Source organism: Eucyclogobius newberryi, unplaced genomic scaffold, assembly GCF_026437365.1.
Source record: "Eucyclogobius newberryi isolate DKJ021-1_F unplaced genomic scaffold, fEucNew1.0.hap1 SCAF_8, whole genome shotgun sequence".
In the NCBI taxonomy this organism is placed as follows: Eukaryota; Metazoa; Chordata; class Actinopteri; order Gobiiformes; family Gobiidae; genus Eucyclogobius; species Eucyclogobius newberryi.
Genome location: NW_027316500.1, coordinates 15,153,645 through 15,179,033, shown reverse-complemented (window position 1 = coordinate 15,179,033; position 25,389 = coordinate 15,153,645). Strand labels below are relative to the sequence as shown.

The following is a 25,389-nucleotide window of genomic DNA, read 5'->3' as shown; positions in this document are numbered from 1 at the left end:
ATAGGGCTAGCAGGAATTATGTTGTTATAAAGTTATTAAACATAGAGGCCGTAAACACTGATGAGTAATTCTGCTGACGTGTGTGAGCGTGTTAGAAAGCAATAATACCCGGATCCAATTTGAGATACGTTGGTTACAGCCTCCTCAAGGAGTTTGTGCTTCAGAAATCACGATGAGACAGGTCTTTATGTAACACGGAAGCCTTTATATTCAGCCTGTTTGTTTTTTTCATAGCTGACCACATATGATAAAGGCTTTGGTGTGCACTGTAGGTTATAAAACATACTGCTAATAAAATACATTCCTTTTATCTAAAGTCGGCAGCTTACCTAAAACATGGGAGAGACATCTAGTGTTGTGTCATGAGCTGAACAGAGGACATCCCGTCTCACGGAGACGCTACAAAAACAACCCTGCGGTCACTGCGCTGGCCATGTCCAGGTATGGTACAGAAAACATGCTGAATATATTGAGCATCTCACCATAAAGTTGCCAGTCTGTGACATTTTGAATGTTGTGCAGGAGCCATGCCACTTTACTGGTGGGTGACGCTTGGGGCAGAGTTTTTACCTGGACGTGTGAGTGAGCCAGTCCCAACTGGATATCCACATTTGAACTACTACATCAACTAAATATTCAGACTACTGTTACATATCTATAAAGTAAAGTAAAACATTTATTCATTTCATCTTGATAAATGTTTATTTTGTTTTGTTTTAAAATATATTTATAAACTGTAAAATGTGATACAATTATTTCTGAACTACTTCTGTAAATACAATATGCTTTGCCTTTTGTGCAATGCCTTGAAGAAAAGAAACATTCATGAATATGCCAATGAATAAACTTTCTATTATTTAGTACTTTCTATTATAACTTACTTGTTACTATTTATTCAACATCAATTGTTGTTGACACATGAAAGTAAAAAGATGGATCTTGTTCTTAAAGCATGAAATTTTGTCTCTGTGTGTTTCTGAAAAAAAAAAGTTAAAAGTCAAACATTCCCTTCAGTCAGCACTTTTGCTTTTTTCAAGCATTGTAATGTATTTCTTTGGTGCATTTTTGTGGTATCAACAGTTCAGAGTGCTCACTGGTTGGGAACACAATTTCTTTGTTGTTTTCTCCACAGAATTTTCCATCAGAGTTGGAATGTGAATTTATGAGTATTTGAAGAGTCGTATTCACTTAATACACTCCATGTCCAACGTTGCATATCACCCATTAGTGCTGTGATCAGGGTAATATGTCTTTAAGGGACATCAGGGTAGCGTTCAATCTTCAATGGCTTACTTCCTATGAGAAATTTTATGATACCATATATTGTCCCAGTAATGACCGTTTGTTTCTAATAACCCTAACTTTACATAGACACCACTGCAACATTTATGCATAATCATCAATACTCCAAATATTGATAGTTTTGTCTTCCTTTCAGAAGTTGCCAGTGCTGTGAAGGCTTGTTTTCCTTCTGAGCCGAGTTCTCATAAGCACTTAAGCCACTCCCCTCTGTCATAACTAAAGAGGTCTCTCTCTTTAACCTTTATGTGTGTGGCTAATTGTGCTAAGTGGAGTAGCTTAATAGAGTGGAAAATAGCGCTCTTAATTTTCCCAGAGAGCGCGCAATGACCTTCTCTAAAGACAACGGCCATCTCCATTCTCTCTACCCCACTGGTTTTATGATATGAAGTGTCAAACCACTGGGTTCCTCAGAATAATTAAATCAAATAAATTATTGCACCTCGGCAGAACCATCTTGTAGCCTAACCCAATTATAATGCACTGTAAAGCTAATTATTAACCATGATTACAATTAGTCTAATTTGAATAAATGTAGTCATTAGCGGGTTCAAACTCGTCAGGGGCTGTGAACTGTGGGGGATGATGTCCTCTCTCTCACTGTGTGTCTCCCACTTGATGGCGCATTATTTTCCTTCAGACGCCATCTCCGTCTTCATTGCTTTTTTCACACACTGACCTTCACAAAATGGCCTGAACCCTTCACCTTTTCAGGGGGTTTGAGTGTGACGTCTGGAGTTAAATCTGCTTTGTCCTTTGATTCTGGAAGAACTATTACCTAGTTTTGTAAAAAAAAAACACCTTTAGACTAAACACAACCTGCTTGACAACTTTTTGTTGTGCAGTGTTTCAAATGTGTCTTCCCATGAGAGCTATGGCGCTTCAATAGCATAAATTACTAACCAATGACAAATCAAAACCAGTCCAAAAAATGTTCCCACAAACCCCTGAAATGTACTCTAGAAACCCACAAACATATTTATTGACCGCATACATTAATTATGATGTTATAAATGATAATGAAAAGCAGAATTTACAGATCCCTCAAAAGCGGCAGTAAAACAGCCCAGCCAAGAGTTTTTCTACATCATCTCCTGAGTTTAAACAAGAATAATACGGCATTCTTACATGCCCACACATCTGGTGAACAGACCAGCCGAGCCAACACACAATGTTAAGAGTTGAGGCATAAATCCAGTTCACTAATGCCATACAAAATGACAGTTTAACGTCAATAATTGTCTATAAATATTGTCCAGGATTAGTTCGGCTTGATGAGTTGAGAATCCTTTTGCTGCCCACTTTAAACCTGCCTTTCCTGGAAGAGGATCTGAGCGTAAACGGTGTCCGAGTCGGAAGGTGCAGGGTCCACACTTGGCAAGGTCGAAGGGTCAGGTCTTGGCCGGACCAGCTCCAGCTCTGCGTAAGTCAAACTGTCGTCCTGCAAAACTCGTGCCTGGATACGAGAAGCAGAGAATTTAGGTCGAAACGATAGACACAAAGATGAAATGTTGTTTGCTTATGTTTTCTCTATAAACAGTAGTGGTCAGCATTGTTATAGTCAACATCTGCCTTGGATTCGACATAAAACATTTGTTGACTGGATTTCAAAGCTCTGTCAGGACATTTTATTTATTCCGAGGCTTGTTTTCTCTAATCTGATCAGTGTGTTCCTGTGACAAACAGAATAGCTCAATTTCTGTATTTCACGGCAGAATCACGAAAATAGCACCCTTAAAAATCACTTCAGGAAACATCCGGCATGTCTTTTACACTTTTATTGTAGATATAAAACTAATGAAGCGCTCTAAATAAATAATAGTGTATGAGAAGCAATAAAGCTAAATAGAATTATCACGCTCATAACTGAATGAAGAGACTGTAATAAACTCCAGTCGACAATCATGCAGTCGTGAAACAAATTCCCCTTTGCATGTACTTCAGCGAGAGTCTGCCAGAACAACAGAGACATTTTATATTTTGAGAGATAATATGGAAACAGCGGAACGTCCCCAGTTGTGTCATTTAGCAGTAGTGGACTGAGTGAATATGACTTACATTAGCAGCTCTTTGTTGTAGCAGCTTTGACCTTTTGGGCTTTTGGGGTCTCTTTGCAGCAACAGGGACTAAAAACACAATAATGGAAGAAATACATGTGAAATAATGAGACTTTATACTTTATTCAATAAGAATTAGCACACTTTTACAAATACTGCTGCTTATATTATTATCGTTATCGTTGATACTACAATTAATGCTGATGCTGCTGCTGCTGCTACTACTACTACTACTACTACTACTACTACACAAAAGCAAAAAGATCTCAATGAAGACAAGCAGGTGGCGGAAAAATGATTCAGTGAACCTTTAAAATGTAAAAACACCTGAAAATGACCTGTTTTGTATTATCTGCTATGCTTTTAGACAAAGCCAGACATTTTTCTCACAATATTTACAGTGAGACTCGATATTTCTGTGTGGGGAATGTTATTATTTTCCATTTAGTCCCAGTTGATGTCTTTTACCACTATTGTTTTCCTTTCCAACGAAGTCCTCCTGTCAGGATCATGGGGTGCTGGAGCCTCTCTCAGACTTCTGTAAATGTCTGGACGAAATTTCATCCATAAAAACATCGACTGACACTGAAATGACTCCTCCACCCTCTGACGCAAACAGAAGACTGAAAAATCCCTATAATCTGAAGCCAAATTCTGCACTATATAACTCTGGCTTGCGACAGTGGGATAAGTGCCGTGGCATAGTAGGTTACATTACTCTTACCCTTGTTTGATGTATGCGGTGGGGGCTCCAGCGGGAGTTTAGGTGGTATTATTGTTCTGGCAGGTATTGTGGGTCTTGTGTCTTTTCTCAGAGCTTTTGGAGAAGAGCTGGACGAGCTGCTGGAGCTGGTCACAGTTTCGCCTGAGCTGTAAGGGAAAATACACAAGCTCAACATGTGGTTTGGGGCAAAGCTGGATAATACTAATACTAAAAGTATTCAAGTATATGCGTCTCACATTACTTTAGCAGAGGATATTGAGTGAAAGCTTAGTCAAGCTCTTTCTACTACTCTCACAGCAAATTACAATACTGCTACTGTGAGTGCTGCAAATACTATAAAAGTACATCTAAGACTAATCCTGCTGTTGTACTAGTAAGACTACTTTTATACTGCCATTGTTGCATAAAATGGACTAAAGAAACATACAGTTGCTATTCTACTCGGCATTAACTACTGATTTCAAATGCGAGATTTGTATTTATGTAATAAACGGACAATGCATATTAAAAACAAGAAAATGCAGGTGGAATATTATTTGAATTCAAACAAACCTGCTTTCTGGACACTTGACAAGAAGATAACTGGCTGTAAAAGAGTCAAATGTATTAGTCTAATGTGGTGGTGAATTAACAAACAATATGCTAAGTTTTCTTTTTACTTTTGAGTCTGTGTCTTCTGTAAAAGTATTGGCAGGAGAGGACCAAAGTGAAGAGGAAGATGGACAAAAGACCGAGGCAGCAGATCAGCACTGCACCCAGGTAAACATCTGAAAATGCACAAAGAATGAGCAAATGCAGTGGTGAAGGTGACAAAAGACATGAATAGTCAATGTTAGTGAGAATACCTGCAACCCACCGCCCCAGGCCTTCCCCTTTGCTGTTCTCATGAGTAAAGTGCACTGGAGAAACAGAAATTAAGAGTCTTAAGAGTATTATAAAAACATTTGTTGTCTGGAGGCACAGGTCCAACAGAGCCGACCGGTTTAGTGGTTTCCAGAAATATCATGAGGATAGAGACTACGACCTCATCCGCCAAACCGACCACACAAACACTACACACAGCAGAGAGGCCCAACGGACTGCTGTTCTTGGACTGTATTTGGGAGTTCCCCATTTCTCTACATAACCACTTCCCTTCAGGGTTTTTACATTCAATTGTTTACTCTTTTAGGAGAAGAACATGCATAGTCCTGGTCACATTGAGTGACATTTACAGAAGATTGTACAGGAAGAGTAACAAAAAGCAAAAGAACAATACTATTCTTACCTTATACTGACTATGTGTACCGCTAGTTTGTGTTTTTGGAAAGAATTTTTTACTTTATGTCCCAACACTGATACCAAATATTGCGTATAGGTTGTGTTCTTGAATTTTCACATTCAGATGGAGGGCAGGGGGCAAACTTTGGCTCCACAAACGTTTATTAATGTTATGGGGTTTTTAAATAATTACACAACTTTTTGAAGCTATTCTTTTTTAAAAGCAATTTTATTTATACTGACAGAAGATGTTTAATCTTGAGCCAGTTTTGGTTTTGTGTGGATAGACGCAGTAATCATTGAGGTATTAACCTGTTTCTATTCAGGAATACTGTAACCCAACATTTCATTAAAAGATAACTGCTATTACACAAGCTGATGAGCTGAATTGACATGCAGTTAGGGCACGCTACAGTTAATAATGAGAGTTGTAAATGGCACACAGCCTCACATTGCGGTTAACCAGCGGCGGGCATCAATAATCCACTGTTCACACGACTCCAATCTCACTCCTGGACACCTACTGAACAAAAAGTGAGCTGCACAGATTTCGTTTCAAAAAATCATCAGGTACGGATTAGGCCCATGTGTTTTGCCTCCATTCAACTGTGAAGACTCTGGAAGAAACCAGATTCTGAACTTGGAGTAGTGAAATTTAAAGTATGCGCTAATAAAACTAGATTTTATCGGAGCAAGACCCTTTCATTTTGAGAGAAGAAACAACAAGCGCATGTGGTCTGCAGTTGGGATTTCAACTGTCTCCCCAGAGCATTTTGTGGTGTAGGAGGCAGATACCAGCTTTGTTAAAATACTCAAACAGGGGAGATTCCTGGTGTAAAGCTATAACTTAGTTTCCTTTTTGTTTACCCTCAAAATGTCAGCGCTTGTGTTTCTGTCTCTGTGGCAAAGAGTGGCGGAGATGCCTGAGGTCGAGTGGCTTCCTCAGTGGGACATTGACCCAAATTTAGGTCAGGGCGTTGTCACATAAATTTCACTTTTAAAGCTTTAAAGTAAATTAAATATCTTGTGCGCCTAACAATTTCAAAGTATTGTAAAAGTATATGTCATTTCCATTGTGCTGAATTGGTGATTTTGAATTAAGTAACAAGCAATTATGTCCTAAAATGTTCCACCACGTTTGAAATCTGCAGTGTCCTTTCTTCCTGAGGTTTGCAGAGGCCTAAACTCAACATGCTGATGTAATGTATTTCAGTTTAAGCTGAGCCAGCTCAGCACTCTCTCTACCTTTCCCTCTGCGCTGGTGCAGACAGAGCTGCCTGTGTGAGGCTGTGAGCTCATTGTTTTGAGATGGAAATGCCAGAGAACTGGGGTCACACTCAAACACACGTGTGCAAGGTTTTTAACTTCAATAAATAGACACATACAAAATAAATAAATCCAATGTTAAATGTTCCCTCTGTGTTCCACTATCAGCTGTCGATTTTCCTTTATCCAGTTGTTTCCATTAGAGGATGGGAGCTTGAGTGCAGAGGGGATTCCTTGGAAAGAAATTTATGGATTTTGCATAACACTGGAAGATCACAGAATTCCCTGGTTTCTGTTTGTGTGTGGAGTACATTTTAGAATATTGTGAAAGAAAAGATACATAATGCAACATTTGCTAAAGAGCAAAGTAAAAAGGGCAAATTTGACATTGTTTAAAAAACATTTAAATATAGCATTAACACCCAATCAGGGGCACTTAAGTAAGACTGAGTTGAAGATGAACAAAACTGAGAATCTCTATATTTTTTTAATTATTTGAAAAACAACATTCAACATTTTTTTTTAATAATTACACAAAATATGTACTGCTATAAATGCATTGAGTGAGGTTCAGTTATCAAAGAATTGTGTGTTATTTATGCATTTTAACCACAAAACTTAAGCTTACAAAACAAATTTAATCTATTTTAATTAATCATCAGCTGTTTGTTTTCACTGTTTGAATCTATACATTTATTGTATTATAACCTATACTTAACATTCAAATTTTGTAAAATGATGTTTCATAGGATTGTGTGAATACTTGCCCATTAGCTGTGTGCTGCTTGTACCATTAGACGAGGCCCTCCATGTGTTCCTGAGTTTGTGTATCTCCTGAACCCTGCAGCTGTACAGTCCCTGGTCCATCCTGGACACATTAAATATCCACAAACGGAATAACTCGCCCTCCTGCTCCTCAAACAGGCGAAACTTGGGCCGAGGGAAAAGTCGAGTGTAGTTTCCATAGAGCTTAATTTTCTTGATTCCCAGTTTGGCAATGAGAAACTGATTTGGTTCTTGTGAAGGATGGAGCGATGAGCCCTGGGGGATTGTCGTGGGGGACACTGGAGGGGAGTAGAACCAGCGCAGGATGAGGACACTGTTGCTCCTCTTGCGTTGGGACACCAAGCAGGACAGGGTCAAATTGTCCCTCTCCGTTACCATAACGACAGGGCCCGGCATCACCGTTACGTTTAATGCATGGCAAACCTCTGCTGCATAAAACAAAATTGCATTCATTTTTCATCTGTTGTCAAGTATGGCTGCCAAGATTAATTGGTTAATTGATAATCATGATTATTCAGGTCATAATATAACTGCAAAAAAAAATTATCAAATCTAAATAAATAAAATTGTGAACATTTTAAGTTAAGTTTGATTTTAAAAAGCTAGTCACATACTAGGTAAATTATCTATTAGACCATCAATAATCATAAAATATTTTCTGTAATTATTATATATTAATTAATATATACATATTATATTAATCAATTATGTATTATTCATTATTAAATGTGCGGTCAACAAGATTGACCAATTTACAATGTTTAAAAGACACACTCTTGTGATCTGGGAATCTAATAATTTTGGCCTTTTACTGACCTTTCCTTAAATCTTCAGTAACAATGATTGTAAAACCAACCGTATAATTTGCCTTCTCTTGTACCCCACATGCATTAATTTCTGCAAATTGATTGATTTCCTGCCAATTTAACATAATTATTGCATTTTGGACTCAATGTTTTATGAGCACACCCTCAGTGGTGGCTCAGCTTTACAGCCTTGGACAGGCTCAATCTTTTTACAGCTTCTGCTTAACCTCATACAATGGGAATAGTCAGTCAGTGCTTGAAAACACAAGGGGTTTTGGGAAAACAAGAGTAGATTTCACCCGGTTTTTTTCACTTTTCTGTGTGTGTGTTTTATCTTTGTCCAGATGGGTCAAGTCCTTTTTGCAAGAGACACAGAGTCTGGACACAAGATGTGATCTGAGAGGAGAGGAGCATCCACAGGTGGAAAACATCCATCTTTGGTACAGTATACTCAAAACAGGCCGGTACCAACACAACAAGCTAACAGGGACCATCTGGGCTCCCATGCTGCTTTCTTGGTTTTTATGTTAGCTGGAGAATCTGCCTCAGGGTCCTCCACTGTTTGAAGTGACAAATCACAAGGGCAGCATCATTAGCAGCATCAAGGCATCTTCATGACATCTATTCTGGAATTTCCCCATTGTGGGACAAATAAAGGCTTATCTTCTTCTTCTATCTTATACAAATGACAAAATACCTACCACTGAGCATGTATTGTGTTCCCTTGATGATCATCTCTATTTACCTAAATTTGGGACTGGCTTGTTTTATTCTGTTAATTATCAAAAACATTTTCCCAAATGGAACAACAGATATTTCTAAATTAAAATGTTTGCTAAAGGGGACGAAAATGTTTTCCTAAATAGTTTCTTATGTAGTTTTCCAACAAACAATAAACCAGATAAGTTACTTTATGTTGTTAAGGTGCACAATCGTTTCCTGACTTTGAACTTAATAATTGATGGTCGAATCGATGATACAGCTAAGGTATGTGTTCAAATGCATTTTCTCTGTAGTTGCTGTAAACAAACTGAACTTACCTGTGAGCAGAACTTTAGTTAGGACAAAGGCCACTATAGAGAGGTACATTTTCCACAGTCAGTGAATCCATAAACAGCTGTTTCTCCGGAAGCTACATTGAAAAGTGCAGCTGGCTGCAGGACCTGCCAGAGCCGTACCCAGCATTAACTCCTCTTCTCTTTCTCCTCTTCTCTCTGTAATGTGAAACAGTATATGCTCTGTTCCTCAAGTTAGAAACTCCCACTTTTCTCTCTCCCTCTCTCCATCTGCCTCTGCCTATTTCGTTGTGTCCTGCAGAACCTAGGACATGTAATTTCCTGTGTTCTTGTGAGAAGTCTTGGACCGAGGCCCAAACCCCTCAAACGCAAGGAAAGTCTAGTGTTTGTTTGTGTGTTGGCCTCCATGTCTCATTTTTTGAATGTTTAAAAATATCCCAGAAATTGTCAAAATTTCATATAGTCTACTTCCCTTTAAAGATTAGTACCCTAAAATGGAAAGCACACTTCATTATACCAATCTTGTGAATGCTTGTTTAAATGGAAAGCAAGCTCTTACTTAAAGTTGTGTGAATATTGTGTGTACAGATGTTGAACTGCTTTTCCCTGTCTGGCTGCGGGACAGAGTGGCATGGGCCTGTCTCTCTGTGGTTGTCAGACAGTCCCAGTGGAGCGAGGCCTGCTGCTTTATTGGGCAGGGTAAAGTGCTGAGACAGGACTTCTGCTGCAACTCTGAGTCCTGCCAAAGCCAAATGGAATTACACAACACAATTAACCCTTCAGGTATTAAAAGACTTCTCACAAAGCTGCACAGCCTGTGTATTACAGTCTTAAAAGGATTAAATAAATATGATAGAACTTTCTTTAGAAAAAAAACACACAAAAACACATTATCATAGGAAAAGCTAATGACATAGCCTATGTTGTTTTATGGCTTATTGTAACTTTAGTGTGTTTGCGTATGTGTGTGTGTGTATGTGTGTCCACTGCTCTATGTTTGCTCATCTCTGCCTCCTAGTGGCGCACGATGCTACTTTCTAGAGATTGTGTGTGGTAACAGGAGTCGAGTACAGGTAAAATCCTTGTTAAGTAATCAATTGCAATGAATTATATATAATGATTATTAGAGACACAAATAATTTTAAAAGCACTTGTACAGAACTGAGGGTATAGGCAGGCTTAGTCAGCATAGCCCAGATGAACTAACGTTAACATTAAGCATTAAGAAGCTAACTAAATGTTTGGGTTATCAGCATTTTCCATGCAAACATTTGGTCAAAAACATCCAAATCATGCAGCAGATATGCATCAAGATGTACACTTACAGAGTGATGAAAATCTTGCTCCGTTGCCATAGCCTCAAGTCTTCTTAATATCACCTCTAAACAAGAGGCTGAAACCCATGAATGGTTATGAACAGTTCACAGCTTTTTTCCCCTGGCTAGCTTTACATCGATTTGTGTTTGCTTATTTTATTACAGTATATTTTTCTCTGTAATTTATTTCTAGAAATTGTTAAGGTTAGAATAATAAACAAGTTAGAATTGTTAATGTTAGGGCTATAAATTAGACCATAACATACTGTACATGTATGGGAAAACATGCATGTATTGGGAAGAATACTGTAAATATAGAATACAGAATACCTGCATTATTCTGTTACTTATACAGTTACTTTGTCTAATCTGAGTATGTGCGTAAATGGACACATTTACATTACTGTATTCTCAATACTTTTTCCTAATTTTCCACAAATGATTTCCTGATTTCCACAATGTATTCCTCTGGTTTTAGAAAATTAACTCTCTTCTGAATACCAGCAATAGCCATTTAAAGGCATGCACTGGTAAAAGGAATCAAAGGACTGCTATTAAAGGTGTCCACTACCTGCTTGTCTTCATGGAAATGCTATTATTTTTTCCCCAAATGTTCCACATAGCATTAAAGGCATCTTGCATTTATTCAATTACAGGTGTTTTTATTGTTCAAATATACCTTATTATACTATTATTCTTCTGTGAGTAGGCAGACCTCTCTGCAGTTCTGAACCTTTAACTTGTCTCCATATTGTGGAACATTTCAGCCAAATAAAAGGTTAATTAGGTTAATTTTCGTCTTAATTGATCAAACAATGATGCAAAGACCTCACACAAATTTGATACTTGTTTTTATTAATAATTCTTAAACATGTTTTTTACACAAAGCTTTTGTGATCATAGTGTGCTTTTTATTACAATCATATTACACAGCAACACAGACTCAAAACCTCAAGACCACATGAAAATGATATTCTTCAAAACAGAATTAGAATCACATAATTTCTTACACTGTCACACTGTGCTTCATACCATCTCCAAACGTCTTATTTGTTGGACACTCTTTAAAATGCCATGCAGATCAAAAATAAGTACATTTTTATATAAGTATCAGTATGGATTTGCACTCACATAAAACCTGCTACAGAATACAATAAAGTTTTTGCGTAGTATCTCAACATTCATAAGTTAAATGGAATGGTATTTGTTTTTAAAATAATAAACAGCTCGATACACTCAAAAGCAGCAGCAATAAATATTACACTCTTTAGCCAACACATTTTATCGATTGGGTCGATCGATCTTTAACAGCAAATTTGACTTTAAATATCTGATAAGCCTTCTAGCTCAATTTTGAACTGTTGGCCCTTTAACATTGTGTATTGTGAACTCAACCTATAGTAATTTATCTTTTGATTCCTGTATCCTTCCTTCTCACCAGTCAGACACTTCCATAAAGTCTTCCAGTTCACCCATGGTAATAATATCACGTTTCCCATATCTTGTGTTGACTAATTGATTGTCACCTTCTGATATTGCACCTTGAGATCCCTGTGTGTTGTAAACTGCATGGTGTACTTTGTCCACATTATTTACTGTATCCATATAAGGGGTTTTATCTGGACTATAGCTAAATCCCGTTTCAGGGCCTTCATGTTGGTGAGTCCTGCTTGATCTTGGTTGTTGGTCCTGAGTGACAGTTCCTGGTGTCATCGACTGGATTACTGGGCCAGAGGAGTTGGGAGCAGAATGGTAGCCTTTGGAGTTGCTGGAGTAATCTTGATATTGCGCATTGCTTGGAAGATTAGATTGTGGCTGTGGGTGTATTTTAGGTTTCAGGTGAGGTTGTGGGTACCCTTGGAGGGGTTTTCTTTGGGTAGTATTTCTACCAGACTCTCGTACGTTCAGCTGAACATACTTTCCTGTTTCTGGGTCAAAGAAAGTTTTTGTTTTGACCTCAACAGGCACGTCCACAACATAGTACTGACCAGAGCCTACATCTTGCATAACTCTTCTCTGTGTGTAGGCCTGAGGAAAGCCAGATTCGACTTGGTACTGCGTCACTGGTTTGGGAGCACGATGATGAGTGGGAGAAGAAGGGACTTGAGGAATTGACCTTGGGGAAGCTGAGGTGTGAAACAAGCCAGGGTTTTGTGATGAAGGGACAGGCACTGGAATCGAGGAATGTGGGGATGTATTGGCAACTGAACTAGGCCCAGTACCATGAATAGTGCGGTGTTGAGAGTGCTTTGAATGAGATGATGACAGATTTGAACCAGGAGGGGGGGCACGAGCAATGGAAATTGGAGGCGTAAAGTGAGGGGAGGCCACAACATCAGAGTTGGCAACTTCTGTCATGGAAGCCTCATATGAGTCCTTTGTCATATCTTTGGACAAATCCTTTTTTAATCTCCGCGTAGCTAGTCTTTTAGCTCGGCGGAGGGCCTTCTCACTCTTTGGAAGAACTGCTGGTGGTTTTCCAAATGAACGTGACACGTCACTGCTAAAACTGCATGCCGATTCAGGCCTGTCTGAGTCGTACAATGTCCTTATATCTGCCAGGTCAGTTGCACCGGTGGCAAAACTCTCCATGTCCTCTGACATGTTGCTGATGATGGAACGGGAGTCGTCTTCGTCTAGAACAAGGCTTCTTCTTGAAAATGGCCTGTACTGTGGGAGAGGGGTAGAAGGAGTTCTGCACCTCAGTGCATTTTGATCTCCTTCCATGGGGGAACCAACCCTGAATTCTTCCCCAAAGCTCTTATGGAATCGTGGTTTGATGGACTTGGTGAGAGAAGATCCTCGGATGGTGTTGTCTTTAACTTTGAACATGGAAGGTTTGGTTCCAAAAGCTGGGGAGGATGCACTGGAGCGGGGCAGAGATGGGGCTGGCGATACAAGAGCGTGGGGCCTGCCGGTGTCCTCTACGGTTTCAGGTCCATTAGAGTTGCTTCTCCTTTGTGGAGGTGATGGTTTCTCTGCTTCTGCTGTAGTCAAGGAGTAGTATTGGAGAGTTTCTGTTTTCTCACACTTAATTTTCTGTTCTTCTATTTCAGCAGTTCCCTCCTGATATACAGCTGGTCTTGCTCTGACGTCCTTCTGATTCTGGCTTCTGAAGAGTTGTTTATCTTTCCCTTTGTGTGTTTGATTTTCCTCAGAGCTCTGCTGTTGCCGAGTCCTTTCCTCTTCGATTTGAGCTTCTCTCTCTTCCTCAATCTGTCTTTTGATTCTCTCCTCTCGGATATATGCCAGTCGCTTCTCTTCCTCTTCTTGTCGAGTATGCCTTTGTTTTTCAATCTGGGAATCTTTCCTCCTCTGTTCTTCTTTAGCAGCATTTTTCTTCCTTTCCTCTGGTCTTTGTTGCTCTTCCTCTACAGCTGCTCTTCTCTTTTGCTCTTCAGTCTCAGCAGACTTTCTCATTTTTTCCTCACGAGCAGTTCTTCTCTGCTGTTCTTCAACAGCTGATCTCGCCTCTTCAATTGCAGCGGCTTTATGTTGCTGCTCCTCCTTAACCATCGTTCTGAGCTGCTCTTCATCAGCTGCTTGTTTTCTCATTTCTTCAATTTGAGCTATTTGTTTCTGTTCTTCTATTGCAGCTTTTCTCTTCTGTTCCTCTAATTTAGCTTTTGTCTGTTGCTCCTCCTGTAGAGCCGCACTTCTCTTTTGCTCCTCAATCACAACAGACTTTCTCAAATGCTCCGTATGAGCTGTTTTTCTTCTTGTTTCTTCAAATAGAGCTAGAGCTTCTTTTCTTTGATGTTCCTCTTCAGCCATCTTGTTTTTTCTCAGTTGCTCCTCTAAAGCAGCTCTTCTCTGCTCTTCCATTAACACAGCCTTTCTCTGCAGTTCCTCTACTGCAGCTTTTCTTTTCTGTTCCTTAATTAGAGCAGCTTTACTTTGCTGTTCTTCCTCTGCCATATTTTGGAGCTGTTCTTTTTGAGAAGCTCTTCTTCGCTGTTCCTCTAGAGCAGCTTTTTGCTTCTGTTCTTCCTGAGCAGTTTGTCTTTGTTGCTCCTTTTGTGCTATTTTCTGCTGTTCTTCAAGTGCTGAGCTTTTCTTTTGTGTATTGATTCTTGCAGCTTGTCTTTGCTGCTCTTCCTCAGCCGTCTTCCTCTGCTGTTCCTTTAGAGCAGCTTGTCTTTGCTGTTCCTCATGAGCAACTTTTTGCTTCTGTTCTTCGAGGGCAACTTGTCTTTGTTGCTCTTCATGTGCCATCTTTCTCTGTTGTTCTTCAAGTGCTGCTCTTTTCTTCTGTTCCTTGATTATTGCTGCTTGTCTTTGCTGCTCTTCCTCAGCCATCTTCCTCTCCTGTTCCTTTTGAGTAGCTCGTCTTTGCTGTTCCTCCAGAGCAGCTTTTTGCTCCTGTTCTTCTAGAGCAACTTGTCTCTGTTGTTCTTCAAGTGCTGCTCTTTTCTTCTGTTCCACGATTATTGCAGCTTGTCTTTCCTGCTCTTCCTCGGCCATCTTCCTCTGCTGTTCCTTTTGAGCAGCTTGTTTTTGTTGCTCTTCATGTGCCATCCTTCTCTGTTGTTCTTCAAGTGCTGCTCTTTTCTTCTTTTCCTTGATTATTGCTGCTTGTCTCTGGTGCTCTTCCTCAGCAATTTTTCTCTGCTTTTCCTTTTGAGCAGCTCTTCTTTGCTCTTCCTCCTGACCAGTCTTTTGCTTCTGTTCTTTCTGAGCAGCATGTGTCATATTTCTATTTTGTTCTTCCATAGCAGCTCTTTTGTTCTGTTCCTCGATTACTGTGGCTTGTCTTTGCTGCTCCTCCTCAGCCATATTCCTTTGCTGTTCCTTGTCAACAACTCTTTTCTGTTGTTCTTCTAGACACAATCTTCTTTTTTGCTCTTCTATCTGAACAGTCTTTCTCTGCTTTTCCTCTAAAGTGGCCCGTTGCTGCTCTTCATTGGCTCTTCTTATTTGTTCTTCTTGGACTGCTTTTTTCAGCTGCTCCTCTTCAGCAATTTTCCTTTTCCGTTCTTCACTTTGAGTCACATTGTTCTGCTGTTCCTCCAGAGCAGCTCTTTTTTGCTGTTCTTCTAAAGACAACCTCTTCTTTTGCTCTTCTATTTGAGCAGCCCGTCTCTGTTGTTCCTTTAAAATGTATTTCTTCTTCTCTTCTTCAGCTTTATGTGATTCCTCCAGAACTGCGCTTCTCGGCTGTTTGTCTTTATGCTCGACAAGAACAGGGCTCTTCCTTTCATCCTTCTGAACAGTTGTTTTACTGAGTGCATCGTTTTCCTCCGCTGTCCCTGCCTGTTCTTTATCTTCTGGGTGGATCTGCTGCTCCACCACTTTGCCCTTTCCCTCCTCCTCCGGGTGCATCGGGTTAGGGTTCTCTGCCTCTCGCTGTTTCTTCCGTCTTTCGCGGATTTGTGCAGCAATGGTCTCTCTCTCGCGCGCTCGCTGCTCTTCTTCTCTCTGAGCAGCTCTCTTGTCTTCCTCTGCTTGTTTTTCCCTGCTCTTATCCAGCATGTTCTTAATTCTATCAACTGTGTTTTTCTCTCCATTGTTCGTTTTGTCTCGAGGGCTTTGTTCGATTTTACTTTTTTGTATATTTTGTACCTCGCTATTGTTATTTTCTTTGGCTCCCAGTTTAAACATCCCAGTCCTTTGGTGTTGTTTCTCTGTGATGGGGAAAACAACAGGAGTGGGTTCTTTGCTCACTTTAATTTTTGCGTCTGACTGATTTTGTGAACTTTTCTCTTCCACATGATCTTCTTGTGAATCCATTGTAAACACTGGACGTCTGCTATGGCGACTCTGAATAAGTGGGAAAAATCCTTCTTTTTTATTTGGTGGCTGTTCCTGGAGAGTGTCTTCATCATCTTTAGAAACAATCACTTTTAGTCTGGCGTAGTCAGCGAGGGCAGATATCTCAGGTATTGGGACTTTTGGTTTTGGTTTTACTTCTACAGTACCGTCTGTGCTGTCCTGGAGACTTGATAAACCTCTTTGTCTGCCCTTTGCCATCGGATGTCTTCTGGTGTGATGCGAATGACTAGCTTCTAGTTTCACATCTTTATTACTTTTATCTTTTGGGGCGTTGTCGGTTTGTTTGGAAGTTTTAATATTCTGATCTTGCGTGCTCGCTGAACTGGATTTGTTTTGCAGTGATCTTGGATATTCTCGTTCCTTTGAGACAGCTTCTGCATTTCCAACATTTGAGCTGTTCTGTGGCCCAGTGTCTCTTTTGTCAACTTGAAAGTAACCCTCTTCAATTGGAGACTTATTGGTTTCATCCCTCTTTTTATTGTCAGTACTTTCACTGCTCGTATTGATGAGATTCGGTTGGTTAGTGTGTTTTAGTAACTGTGCTTGCTTTCTAACACTGGATAACACGTTTTGAACATCATCATTTGAAGGAACACTTTTCTGTGAAGAAAACTGTGTGTTGTTTTGAGTTTCCTTCTCAGTTACTGAACTATTGCTTTGTTGAGTTTTGTTTACCTCTTCAATTCCAGCTGTCACAATTCGAATAGCAATGTTGTCAATATGCAGGTTATCGTCTTGAGTCTTCTCATTACCCATGGTAGATACAGATTTGACTTTGTTCATTTCTGTTTTAGATGGTACTGTATGTTTTGTCTTTGTCCCAGCAATGTCTTCTTGACCTTTGATGCAAGTGGTCTCCAGGGCAGCATTAGTAGGTTTGTTTGCATAGACTTTAGTTTCTTCTGCTATTATGTCCTGTTTGTTGGGAAGGGGTCGTGTTTCAACCGACACTTGATTTTTAGCTGGTACAGTAAGTGTTGCGGGGACAACTTTTTCAGCCAGGTGCTCGGGGAGTAGTGTTTCACTTTGGGGTCTGTCATTTGTTGGAGAGTTTTCCTGTTGGAGAGTTTTCTTAGTAGTGCTGTCAGACAAGTTATTTTGTGCACTTTCCAGTGTTGTCATTGAGTCACTTACATTTGTAATATGCATTGTTTCATCATAATCATTTGCATATTTTGCCTGGGCCACACAGACTTTGTTAGAAAGTCTTGTGTTGTTTGCTTCAACATGTGAGCCATGTTTATCTCTATCATGGCTCCTGACACAGAGGATGTCTTGGTCTTTGTTGTCCTCTCTCTCGCATTCTAAAGGATTTCTTTCTCTCACTGTCACCATTATTCCCACGATATTTAAAGAGTTACTTTGTGCAGAGCTTTCATTATGAAATTGAAGAGAAGGTGTTGTGTTATTAAGATCAGTTCTGTCGACATTATCTCCTTTACTTAAATGATCTTCTAATGGTTTGTCCTCATGTGGTTTCACTGACTTGTCATCTGTTGGAGAGGTAAATTTTTGATCTTTTTGAATTGTGAGGTTCTCTGTGATTGTTGATGAAAATGTCTTAGTAGTATTTAATTCCTTATTTGTTTCTGTAGCCACCTTTTCTTTTGCTTTCTCATTGTTTTTTATATGTTTCTGCGGTTGCTCAGCAGGACGACCTGAAGCTGTAACTGCAGCTGGAGGTTGCAACACTTTGCTTGTGTCACCACTCATTGGCCGCTCTTGTTTTTTGTACTCCTCCTGTGATGGTGGCTTCTGTCGTATGTTTATATTTTGACCCAATGGCTTTGTAGGATTTTTAAGTCCGTCTTTAATGGCAAAACCTTCTTTGATTGCTGATATTTCTTTTTCAGCATGAGCCTTGATCTTTGATGTTAGAATCTCCTGTTTTGTTTGTGCTTTCTCTTTATGGGTCAGGCCTTTGATTGAGGTTTCTTTATTTGTTCCTAGTTTTTGATCAGTGGACTTTGCCCTTCTTTCTTTAGGGACTTGTTTTGCCACATCCTTTTGCTGAGAAATGTCATATTTGTCTACTTTCTCAACAGAAACATTGTTAAGCATACATGCATTATTTTTAAGAACGGTCTCATTATTTGTATGATCAGTCAAATTACTTAGTGATGTTTTGCATTCATCGACATGAGGTTGTTTGGCATCATCTCTCTGCTGAGATTTGTTAGATTTGTCCACTTTTTCAACTGGAGCATCTTCTTTGGTGGAAAAATGTTCACTAACGTCCTTTGTATCTTCATGAGCTGTTATATTACAATCAGATAATTTGAAATCTTTGGATGATTCACTATAAAAATATTGACTCTCTGTTGGGTCAGCATTAACTTTCTCATTGCCTTCTGTTGTATCAGATATTACATCACTGATTATACAATTATCCTCATTTGTGTCCAACTTGTTTTCTATTAGTTCATCTTTTTTGTCAGGTGTCATTGACAATTCATTGACATTGTCAATGGTAGATGTTTTATTTCTAGCAGTAGCTTGGCTAGAACCCTGTTTTTCTCCAATGTGCTCACAGTCATTTGCTCCTCTGTCAGCAAAGTCTACACTTGACATTGTGACTGGTGGTTCTTTGAATAATAAATTACCATTATCATTTCTCTGCTCAATATGTTCTCCATCTATCTGACCTTTCTGCTCTCCCTTCATCTTTTCCTTTATTTTGACCAACTCAGCTTTGGTTTTAGCTAATTCTGTCTTTGCCAGCTCCACGTTGTCTGGTTCACATGTCACTGACTGTTTGGACTCAGATTTGGATAAACTTTCTGCTTTATCTGTTGCATCTTCTTTGGGTATTTGTAGTGTTTTTGCCATTTCCTCACTTATGGTATGTTCAGTAACTTTAATGGCTGTAACTTCTTCTTCTTTTTCTTCCTGTGATTTTTGTTCCGCAATTGCAGGGTTTGTCCCTTCAACAGCAACATTTTCTATGCCTTTATTTGGATCTGGTTTTGTATTACCTGGGCTCTCCATTATTAGCTCTGTTTGTGCTTGTTTGGCTTCCTCTATCGTTCTCTCAACGTGCTCGACTCCTACTTGCTTCTCAGTGGCCTGTTCTGCTATGACCCTCTGCTGCTCACGACTGGGCTCAGGTTTAACTTGCTCTATTCTGGCCTCCTCACTACTTGCTGCCAATTCACATTTTATGGACTCCTCTTTTAGCTCCTTGGAGTTAGCATGTTCCACTACGAGCTGCAGCTCCTCTGGCTCTGGTCTCTGGGGCTCACCCTCCATTATGCACTCCTGTTCGTCTATTACATCCTGTACTTCAACGTGATCACAATTTGAGTTTTCTCCTCGTAACTGTTTTATCATTTCCTCAGCTGTGGGGAGGTCTTTGTCTTGTACACATCTGTACTTTGCAAACACATCCTTTTCCACACCTACTTTGTATTGCTGTGGTTTAAAACACCTTTCTTTCATTTCATTCATCTCAGTTTTATGCACATTTGTCTTATTCTGTTGCAAAAAGACCTGTCCATTTGAGGCCTGGTCTCTTATTGAAATATCCTTTACTTGTTCTTGTTTCTTCTCCTGTTCACTCTGTTCAAAGTGGTTTGTTCCTTTGATCCGAATCTCTTTTATGGCTTCGTCTTTTCTTTGACCTAATTCATCTGTGGCTATAGGCATTTCTGCTTGACTAGAAATGGCGGTTTGTTTTTTAGACTCTTGATCATAATATTTATGATTGTCTTGAGGAGCATTATTTTCTTTCATTTTGATTTCCTTATTGACCTCGTGGGGCGTTGGAGGGGCATAAATGTCTCTATATGTTCCAGGCTGCTGCTGTGTATTATAGCCAGCATTACCTGTATTTGCCAGATGAGGTGGGGCATACTGTAGCATCTGATTTGAAATATTAGAGGTCCCATGCGGTCTAGCGCTATAATTTTCCATTAACTTTTGTTCATATTTGTAGTTTAGCACATTTTCCTGCGTGTTTGTTCTTGGATAAGCATTTATATTTTGGTAATTTTGTGCTGAGGGAATTCCTGGCTTCTGTATTTGTTGGCTATTGGTCTGCCTCCACACATCTTGGGAATAAACATTATTATAATCATATTTGTTCTCTTTTAGTTGATTATATCTGTCCACCCCTGTATATTCCCCACTTGCTGCTTCATTAAATTGCTGCTTGCTATTATCTTTACTTACAAAGTCTCTGCTCTGAACGACCGCACCAAACCTCTGCACTTCTGTGTTCTGCTCAAGCTGGTTTACATAATTTCCTCCTTTATCACTCATGCTTTGCTTATAGGGAGTAAAAGATGATGTATTTCCATAAGGATTTTGTCCATTAGCCAGCTGAGTGTTCGCATAATACTCCGGTGTGTATCCAGTGAACCCGTGATGAGGTGCCACTTCACCTTGCATCGCAGCTCTATAGTATTCACTAGAGTTTTGATTCGGATAAAGCTGTTGGGAATTCTGCATGTTTTGAAAATATTGTGGAAATTGGATATTCTGCTGCATCCCAGGGCTATGGGTCTGATATCCATATTGTGCAACATTTAACTTGGTCCCTCTCTCTTCCCTGGGACTCACAAGTTTGTGTTGGGAATTTTGCATATGTTGGGAATTCTGTTGCATTCCTGGACTGCGAGCCTGGTATCCATATTGTGGAACATTTAACGTGTTCGCACTGTTTTCTACAGGATTCTCTAATTCCGGTTGAGAATTGTGGCCATATTGGGAATTCTGTTGCATTCCTAAACTATAAGACTGGTATCCATATTGTGGAACGTTTAACTTACTCATGTCTATGGGATTTTCAAATGTAGGTTGAGAGTTATTTGTGTGCATTCCTGGACTAAGTGCCTGATATGCATATTCCGGAACATCTGACCTGTATGTTCTATCATCAATGGAGTTCAAAGGTTCATTAGCAGAACATTCAGGAACATCGATGATAAAGTCTTTTGGTTCCTGCTTGTATTTCTCTTGTGTATCTTGGCCTTTAAATGTTGCAGGATTGTAGGTTGCTTTGACTCTCTTCCTGTTGTCTTTTAGGTTGTAAAGGAGGCTGGCAGCTCTTGATTTGTAGCTGGACATTTTCACATCTGGAGTTGAACCTCTGCTTTCTGCTCGGACAGGTGCATGCGCTACTGGTTGTGGTGAAACTGGATAGTGCTGCAATAATTGTTGTGGTTCTGGAGGCGGGTAGACTGGTGACTTTTGCATTTGATATGGGGCTGTGTATGGATTAGAATTCATCATATTCAATACCATTGGATCGTATGAGTTTAAGTAGTCATTGTTGTAATATCCATCTTGGCTCTGAGTCTCTATATTCCGTTCTGCCATCATCTTGATTTTTTGCTGGAGGGATTTTACAGAGCTGATAGTGTCCCGCACACACCTGGACATCTCACTGGAGGGGGATGCGGTGGAGGGCCGCTGTGATGGTAGCCTATTTGCTCCCAAACTCTGAGAGCACTTCCTATATTGTCCTGCAAGCTCCGACTCACAGCGTTTCTCCACGGCTGAAGCTCTGGGCATCATCGTTGAAGCAGATGTCGAGCGCTGAGGATTTATGGGAATAGGGGGTGCAAATGTGTTAGTGTGATATCCCTGAGAAAACATAGAGGGATGCTGTTGGGCCTGCAGTGAGAGCTCTTTGTACATAGGAGTCTCGTACCACTTTTGAAACTCTGAATGGGGCATAAACCCGGACAGTTGACCCCTGTGGAAGGGAAACCTGTTTTGGTCTCTCCAAACTTTGAAAGGACTAAACTCGCTGTGAATGAAGAAGTTAGAGTTGACCTGTGTGGACATGCTGTGAGAGGATGTCATAAAAGAGGAGGCAGAGTTCATTTGGGAAATGGCTGCCACCTCTGAGGAGTAGTAGTTTGTGTTTTGTGAGAATACTCCAGCGGAGGGGAAATAACCTGTGGTCATGTTTTGAGGATAAGATGAGAACTCAGACAGCTCCCTCTCTATACTCATCAGTGCAGACTTATGCCAGCTTGTCTCATCATTGTACATCGTCTCGTCCCCCTGTCCCTCCGAGTTAAAAGCCCTAATCAAAGAAGAGACTCGTGAGTGGCTCCGGTGTTGCTGGGAGCTCACCTCTGTTGTCCCATTGCTGAATTCACTGGGGGGGTGCTCCTGCTGAGGGGCCTCCACAGAGGATGGCTGAAACGAAGAAGAAAGCCTCTCCTGCGCCCCCCTCTCCCCATACACCCCCCATTGCTGATCCTTGTGGATCTCTGCTCCGTAGGTTCCTCTGTACATCCAGTCCTGCTGCACTCGGAGGCTGAAGCTCTCGTGTGCTGCCCTCTTCATCTCCTGTCTGTCTGTGTCCTGTGCGCAGGGTGACGCACACAGGTCCGAGTCATTGTACACGGCCTCATCGCCGATACACAGGCTCCTGAAGGCCCTGTCTGTCAGACTGCTCACCTCCCGGTCTGTCTCTGTGTCGCTGTAGCCGCCATCGTTGTGTTTGCGATGGCCACTTTTCCGACCGGAGCGGCGCTTCTCCACTGTCGTCATAGCGCAGACTCGCTGGAGCACAGAGCTCTGGACTCAGACCTGGTCATTCAGACCCAGGTGTGTCTGAGGGGGATCTGTCCTGGGATCAAGCCCACGGCATTGTGGCCCTCTCCTCAGTCTTCACTATAGGGGTGCATTTGCGTTCTAGAAAGACGAGAAAGTAATATAATTGTTACCTATTATTATCTACAGTATTTGTGTTTGAGTAAGCACACTTTCGTATACAAACATGATGTTCCTTATGTGAGAGTGGATCACTGATGGGGATACTTTCCTTCTACATTTAGCTTGAATGTACATTATGCAGTTCTGAGGACAGCCTGTAATCCCTGTTCTCAATAACTGCGACCTTCACAATCATGTTGTGGATAAAACCTAACTGTTGCTAGGCTCTGTGAAGACAGCCTCACGTGAGTTATTTTTGGAGAAGAGGATGCACCATTGCAATCTTAGATGGCCACTTACAAACACAGATGTCCTCTAAAACAGTCCTACAACAAAAGCCTGAATAATCAATTCTACATGTGTCACCAATGATTTTTGCTTGTGCTCTGTTGAGCTGACTTTGATACAGCAAGCGTTTGTGCAAGGTCTGTAGTATGTTTAAGTTACAAATGGTATGGTTTCATGTAAAATTCAAAGAAAGTTATATTTTAAGGCGTTAAGGTAATGTCATAGTTGTGCCCTGGTTAGATTCCCTGCAGCTGTTGTCACTTAGTTCAGAATATCCAGTGATTTATTAATACCTTCTGACCTGGAGGCCATTAACCTAATTTGTAATACATTTTACAGTCAAACTTGAACCTGTGGAATTATGATGATAAAATACATCCAATGTTATTTTACAACCCCATGAAAAAATATTTAACTTTTAACTACATTTGGACTACACATTTAAATTAGGATTAATTCATTGACTTAATAAGATGTGGCACAGATTGTTTGTGCTGCCTAAAATATTTAACACCTTTTTAATGTGCTTTGACACTATTAGGAGTGAAATTTCTTATCTCTTCACATGAAGCTAACTCCTGTGTTCTTCTGATTTCTCTTCATCGCTGCATGTTTCGGGTTCATTTTTGTCCAGTGACAAGACAAATAATTCCTGCGTTTATCACTAAAACTTAAAAATCAGCAATTCTACCTGGCCAAATGATAAAGAAATCGAATTTAGCAACTCACAGTACAAGTGATTGAAATTAAGAGGTGAAGTATACTATTATGTCCAACTTTGGCAACAGTTAATTTGGCTTAAAATTACATTTGCCTAGTGTAGAACATGTACTTGGCAGTTCAAACTTACATTGCAATGGTGAAATCCATGTAATCCAAACCCAATAAGTACAGTCCGTCTTGTAGTTGTAGTGTCTCTTTGAGTCTTGACTGGCATTAATGGAAAAACCTCAAAATAGTCCTGGATCCACTGTTTGTGCATTTGACCGATGCAGAGACTTAGGACCAGGGATCAGGGACAGAAATAGAGGAGTTGTCCCAGAGCGAGCATTCACCATGTAGGCAAGTATGAGTGTGCGACTAGCATGTGTGTGTCTGTGAGATCCTGGGGTGTCAGGTGTCCCACAGATGAAAGAAACAGCCTTACTATTTTTAAATCTGAACTGAGTAAACCACGTTGACAGTTACGTATGGGAGACTAACTGTCAGCAATATTAGATGGAGAAAAGGCTTGGAGGGATAAAATACTACTTTCAACTGTACGCTTAAAGGGGGTAAGGTGTTCTCGGGTGCTTTTAGGGCTGCAAGATTCATGAATTATTCAATTGCCCCCCACTGGAGTCCCGCCCACTGTTATATGTACAACAACAACACGTGGCCAATGGTCTGTGAGGATAGTTAGTTTGGTCAGTAAGGAAATTAATAGTGATTTAAAATAGAATGTCTCTCAAATGGGTGGCTTTGAAGGTAAGTGGAGAATTGAACTTGAGTCTTTAATATAGCAAGAGGTGAACTGTAGGCATCAGCTCTCAAGACGTAGTGGTAATCAGAGTTAATTCCAATTAAATTCAGTTTCGAAGTACAAAGTCTTGTAGTTATCTTGGTTTATTTAATTTTTGATGAGGAAAAGCTTGTGGCTCTGTTTAGTCCAATACATTTGAAGTTGGGCAACCATTTGGCCTATGTATGTGATGTAAATGTTAAACTAAAACTAGTGTTAAATGTTGTATTGCGTATGTTTTTAATTCTTGGACACACAGACTGTTGCCATAGCCTTACTGCAGAAAAGGCCAAAAGGCAGAGTGGGCGTGATCTGTTCCCCTCGCTCCTCCTGTAAGCCCTCCCCTGTCCCGGGCCACTGATGCTATAATAAGAGATTGCTGGAGCAGATAGGGCGCTGGCGGGTGCAGGGCTGGTCTGGCTGGATGATGGACACACACACATGCAGCTAATGGAGACACACTGCTCTTCACTGTCCACACATGGAAAACAGCTCACAGTGTCTCTGAGGAATCACTTTTCTTAAACCAGCCCTCACTCATCTCTCAGTGCCACTGTGCCAAGTCGATCTAAGTTTAGCATCACTTATTGATACTTTCGCCCCTCAAACTTCTCGCTTTAATTACA

The 25,389-nt window shown here is 40.3% G+C and overlaps 3 protein-coding genes across 4 annotated transcripts in view; 1 reads left to right on the top strand and 2 right to left on the bottom strand.

The window, feature by feature from the left end:
- The window catches only part of wdfy4 (WDFY family member 4), a 32,747-nt gene extending 31,871 nt beyond the window's left edge, over window positions 1-876 (top strand). Inside the window, exons 63-64 of the mRNA XM_072437591.1 lie at window positions 318-441; window positions 523-876. Of these exons, the coding sequence (XP_072293692.1) occupies window positions 318-441; window positions 523-586 (188 nt within the window). The 3' untranslated portion in view covers window positions 587-876. The remainder of the gene's footprint in view (window positions 1-317; window positions 442-522) is intronic.
- A 1,381-nt stretch (window positions 877-2,257) lies between these two features.
- On the bottom strand, window positions 2,258-9,547 carry vstm4a (V-set and transmembrane domain containing 4a). Of its 2 annotated transcripts, none has more exons than XM_072437645.1 (8): window positions 9,239-9,547; window positions 7,374-7,817; window positions 4,926-4,979; window positions 4,740-4,847; window positions 4,633-4,666; window positions 4,081-4,226; window positions 3,358-3,425; window positions 2,258-2,755 (listed from the first exon to the last, which is right to left on the bottom strand). In XM_072437645.1, exons 1-8 carry the CDS (start codon window positions 9,285-9,287, stop codon window positions 2,603-2,605), a joined length of 1,056 nt encoding a protein of 351 aa, XP_072293746.1. In that variant the 5' UTR covers window positions 9,288-9,547; the 3' UTR covers window positions 2,258-2,602. The 2 variants fall into 2 exon arrangements, with proteins under 2 accessions (XP_072293746.1, XP_072293745.1); XM_072437644.1 differs by having other exon boundaries at window positions 7,374-7,820; window positions 9,239-9,544.
- Window positions 9,548-11,364: 1,817 nt separating this feature from the next.
- On the bottom strand, window positions 11,365-24,266 carry cunh10orf71 (chromosome unknown C10orf71 homolog). Its single transcript, XM_072437643.1, has 2 exons — window positions 24,113-24,266; window positions 11,365-22,953 (listed from the first exon to the last, which is right to left on the bottom strand). The coding sequence occupies exon 2, from the start codon at window positions 22,807-22,809 to the stop codon at window positions 11,965-11,967; it is 10,845 nt and encodes a 3,614-aa protein (XP_072293744.1). The 5' UTR covers window positions 22,810-22,953; window positions 24,113-24,266; the 3' UTR covers window positions 11,365-11,964.
- Window positions 24,267-25,389: the final 1,123 nt, after the last annotated feature.